At 44.6% G+C, this 4,528-nt stretch overlaps 1 protein-coding gene across 1 annotated transcript in view; it reads left to right on the plus strand.

Moving 5' to 3' along the window:
* The window catches only part of tenm1 (teneurin transmembrane protein 1), a gene marked incomplete at its 5' end in the record, with an annotated part of 89,066 nt that overhangs the window by 65,276 nt on the left and 19,262 nt on the right, over positions 1-4,528 (plus strand). Inside the window, one exon of the mRNA XM_025063370.1 lies at positions 2,655-2,809. Coding sequence (XP_024919138.1) covers positions 2,655-2,809 — 155 coding nt within the window. The remainder of the gene's footprint in view (positions 1-2,654; positions 2,810-4,528) is intronic.

Genomic DNA, 4,528 nt, shown 5'->3' on the forward strand with positions numbered 1-4,528 from the left:
CCCTGAACCTCTCCCCTCCACCTGCAAGATTTATGACTCTGGGGGGTCGCTGCACGGCCACTCAGTTTGAGGACAATTGTGCTACAGTTGTGTGACGCGGTGGCACAGTGTGTTTGCATCAGGTGCTGAGGGGAGCGGAGCTGACCTGGTCGAAGGTTGGACCAAAATTTAAAATAATTATTTCCTTTTAAGAAAATAACGACAAATAAAAAAAATGACGTCCAATGCCAACAATCCAAACGTTAAATCATCGCCGTCGAACAAACACATCCACTTATTCCCCATGTTGGTGAGATGGTTTACATGTGTTGACCTATCACAGGGCTCCATTTATTTCCAGCTGCTTCTCAGTCTTTAAAACCAGAAATGAATGGAGTATTTATAAAATAAAAATGTTTAAATTTTTTTTCCCAAATAAAAAGCTTGAGCTTTCTCAGACTTGAAAAACTCTAAGTACTAGAGTACTGAAATATATATATATGTATATCCAGTCAAAAAACTTTTTTTTTTGCCCTGAAACAAACAAAACAAATCAAGTATATAAATTTGTTTAATTACCGATACTTCTTTAGGTTTAGCTTTTATTTGATATGCAACGAGCTCTGATGGCCTTGAAGGCGTAGCTTAGCTTAGTCCAGGGTCCAGAGTCCAGAGTCCAGAGTCCAGAGTCCAGAGTCCAGAGTCCAGAGTCCAGAGTCCAGAGTCCAGAGTCCAGAGTCCAGAGTCCAGAGTCCAGAGTCCAGAGTCCAGAGTCCAGAGTCCAGAGTCCAGAGTCCAGAGTCCAGAGTCCAGAGTCCAGAGTCCAGAGTCCAGAGTCCAGAGTCCAGGGTCTAGAGTCCAGGGTCCAGGGTCCAGGGTCCAGAGCAGTACTGCAGAGAGAAACTTGTCTGTCTTCAGTTTCAGGACGAAGTTTCACTTCTTCAGTTCAAAATCAAGGGACTTTCCAGTGAAGGAGTAAATGAGGGAGGAGTCGTCCAGCCATGTCTGGTCCATTTCTATAACGACGTTCCGTCCCCGTCTCCATGGTTGGATCGCTCTCAATCCTTCTCCAAACTATCTGTACTTCAGTGCGGTGCTGTTGGGAGAGCAGCCAGATTGGCTATATTTGAATTAAAGTTCAGTCGACCGACAGAACTTTAATGAACAACAATACTGATAGTCCATGTCATTAATTTCCACGGGACTTTATTAATGTCACTGCTTTCTGCCGTCTCACATTTTCCTCCATTTTGTTTCATGAATCACGTTTACGTCGATGAAGTTAAAAAATGTCAACTCGTCTTTTTTGGTTACTTTTTTTTCTCACCAGTTGGTTAAACATTTCAAACAGGATTAACAAACAAAGTGGAGAAATATATTGCAGAAATACAAGTCGACCATCAACTACACTGAAGTACTATTGGAATACTACCTGCCTGGAATACTACCTGCTGTGGCCTGTGGTACTTCTTTATGACGCTAACGTTGTGTCTCAGACGAGGAGACCAATTAGATTTCAGACAGAGTCTTCACCGACCTGGTTTTGTTCTCAAAGTCTCTGAACTTCCAGTGAAGGAACTCAGTCTCGATGTCACAGATACCGACTTCATTGTTAACAAGTTTTATTCTCGTCTCGCCTTAAAACGCGCTGAAACTAATTAGCGCGAAGGACGTTTGACTTGGTGAATTAGCTGAACTTCCGAGGATTTGTTGCTCCATCAGTTCTGCTGAATGGACCATTGTTCCTCCGTCACTGCTTTTTCAACACACTCTTTGGTTCCTTTATTGATAGGTTGATACACGAAGGTGTCGCCCCCTCTTGACCCGACCCAGGATGAGGTTTTACCATCGACCCTGTCGGATGTTTGATCATTCTTCTACCTATCGTTAAGTCATGGAAGTTTAATGAAAGACCACGAACAGAGTGAATTTTAAATGGCCGAGCGTCGACGGCAGATACGTGGACGTTGTGTTTTCAAGAGAAGTCAAGAGGTGGCAGTCATCGCACCACGCCGTCTTAGAGCCGACGGGTCGAGTTTCAGAAATAAATAGTGCAGGAGTGGAGTGGACGTGTTTCTGATCAGATGGAGAACGAGGTCGCGCTTCAACCAGGAGGAGGCGCTTCATCGTCCGCTCTGACCTTTTACACCTGCAAGGACAGTTCAAGTGTGTGTGTGTGTGGTTCGGAGTATGAGCTGATCAAATATGTCCGCGCCCCGGCCGACTGACGGAGGCAGATGCGAAATGTGAAAAACATTTACATAAGCGTCAAATGTCAAAAGTTCACCGCCGCCCGGCTCACGTCTAACGTGACAAACAACTTCCTCCTCCGGTTGTATTGTTCTAATCCCTTCAGCGGCTCTGGGATGGAAATATAATTACATTTCTGCGGCGCGGCACCTTTGATAAGGCAGCCGGTGGCTGAGCGGAATGTCTAACCGAGTTGGACGCCTCCCCGACGCTCGCTCTTCTCCCCACTTTATTTCCCTTCCCTCCTCTGATGGTCTTGTCTCCGCTCCAATCTTCTCTTCTGTTCCAACTTCCGTAACTCTTCTCACCCTGTTTCACTTTCCCTCTTTGTTCTCTCTCACCCACTTACTCTCCCTGTCATCTGTAAAAGGCCATTCTGACCCTTACTCTCTCTCTCTCTCTCTCTCTCTCTCTCACCCACCCAGGTATTGCGGTGGATAAAAGAGGCGTCGTCTACTTTGTGGACGGCACCACCATTCAGAAGATTAATGAGAGGGGACTGCTCTCCACCGTGATTGGCTCCAACGGACTGATGTCGACGCAGCCGCTAAGCTGCGACGCTCGTATGGACATCGGTCAGGTAAGCTAATAACGCGGCTCGATTGAAATGGACGATGGAGCGTCGGAGCCAAGTTTTACTTTGAAAAAAAAAAAGAAAAGAAAAAAAAAAGCAGTGTTTCCTGGGATTACAGTGTTTTTACATCATCTCTACTCCATAAATCGGAGGCTTTTTAACGTTAAAATAAAACAGAGCGCGGTCACAAGTCTAAATATTTATCTGTTGTTCCTTCCTGGCCGGCGATTGTTGTGTAAATCTGAAATCCCCCGACTCTTTTATAGAAACTCTTGGAGACTCTGTAAAGGTGTGTGTGCGTCTCTTTGTGAGAGCGAGGCCGCCAGATTAGACACAAAGAGTCGCCGCCCAGATTTGATCAGACGCCGTTGAGATCAGACTGCTGACTTATATCAGACCTATTAGAGCGGAGGATGAATTATTGATGAAGTGCCGGCTCCGTGGCGTTATTTCTGCACTCACGTGGGAATGTGATTTACCGCGGACGCACCTGTGTGTGGACTTTAAAAGGACTAGCGTCCCTCTCTCGCTGTGACTTTTCTGTCGGCTCAGTGCGGTTGGACTTATGGCTAATGATCAGAATGAAGAGAATGAAGAGGGAAAAGGCCTCTGGTGCAGTTAAATGAAGTCAGCGTGTGAAGGTGGAAATACCACGATGTGACTAATGAAATTTTGTGCGTCTGATGAAAATGAGTTATTCTTCAGAAAGGACTTAAAAGTCACCAGTGAAATCCCTGTTTCTGCCTGTTAGTCTGTAATAATCAGCGACTTCTGACTTTTTATCTACTGAGCCGAATTTAAACATCTGGGACGAACTCACGCTCACTGTGATTGGCCGTCAGCAGTCGGACTGTGACATCACTCCACACATGGTCCTGTGTTTCCGACAGTAAAACAAACCAAAAAAATTAAAATGTTCTGCTCATTAACCAGTAGGGGGGTGTATTGGATCTAACGATAATGATACAATACAACGATACGATATATTGCGATATATTGCAATACTATAAGCATGACGATATATTGATATCATCATCATAGTGAATGAACCAACACCATGAATATTCTATATTAATATAAAGATATATACTATAAAAATAAGAATCTCTCAGTTCCGACCAGTGGCTGAGTTTGTTTTGTTTTGTTTTGTTTGTTCTGAGATTTTCATCCTTTTAATTTGATCACATGATGGTCGTCGTCCACGAGGAGTCAAGCCTTTAAATCATTTACCTCCTGAGATCAACGCCAGCAAATTGACGTTTACATAATTTATTATTTATTTACTCATTTATTCCATTGGCTTTTTTTACGTCTCACACACACACACACACACATAGACTATTATAATCAATAATCTGGACCTAATCCTGGTCCTGAATCAGTGAGAATCAACTGGCAGCCCGTGGACCAGATCTGGTCCAGGACTGGATTCCAAAACAAACATTAAATAATAATGTGACTTAATTGGAGTGTCTGTCCGACTCCTGACGAGTTCTTCTACCTTGAAGTGAAGAGGATCACAGAGCCAAGCCTCTCCTCCACCACCTGGGGGCGCTGTAATTGGACACTTTATTTACCGATCTGAAGTCATCAGTCACTGCACTGATCCCTGGACGGACACGGACGGTCACAGTGAAGCGGTGACCGTCCCCCCCACGGTGTTACTGGGCGACGGGGGCAAATTAAGCAGTCGGTAAATATAACTGGTGGCTGACATTTATCCCC

The sequence above is a fragment of the Cynoglossus semilaevis genome, chromosome 15, assembly GCF_000523025.1.
Source record: "Cynoglossus semilaevis isolate Cse_v1.0 chromosome 15, Cse_v1.0, whole genome shotgun sequence".
In the NCBI taxonomy this organism is placed as follows: domain Eukaryota; kingdom Metazoa; phylum Chordata; class Actinopteri; order Pleuronectiformes; family Cynoglossidae; genus Cynoglossus; species Cynoglossus semilaevis.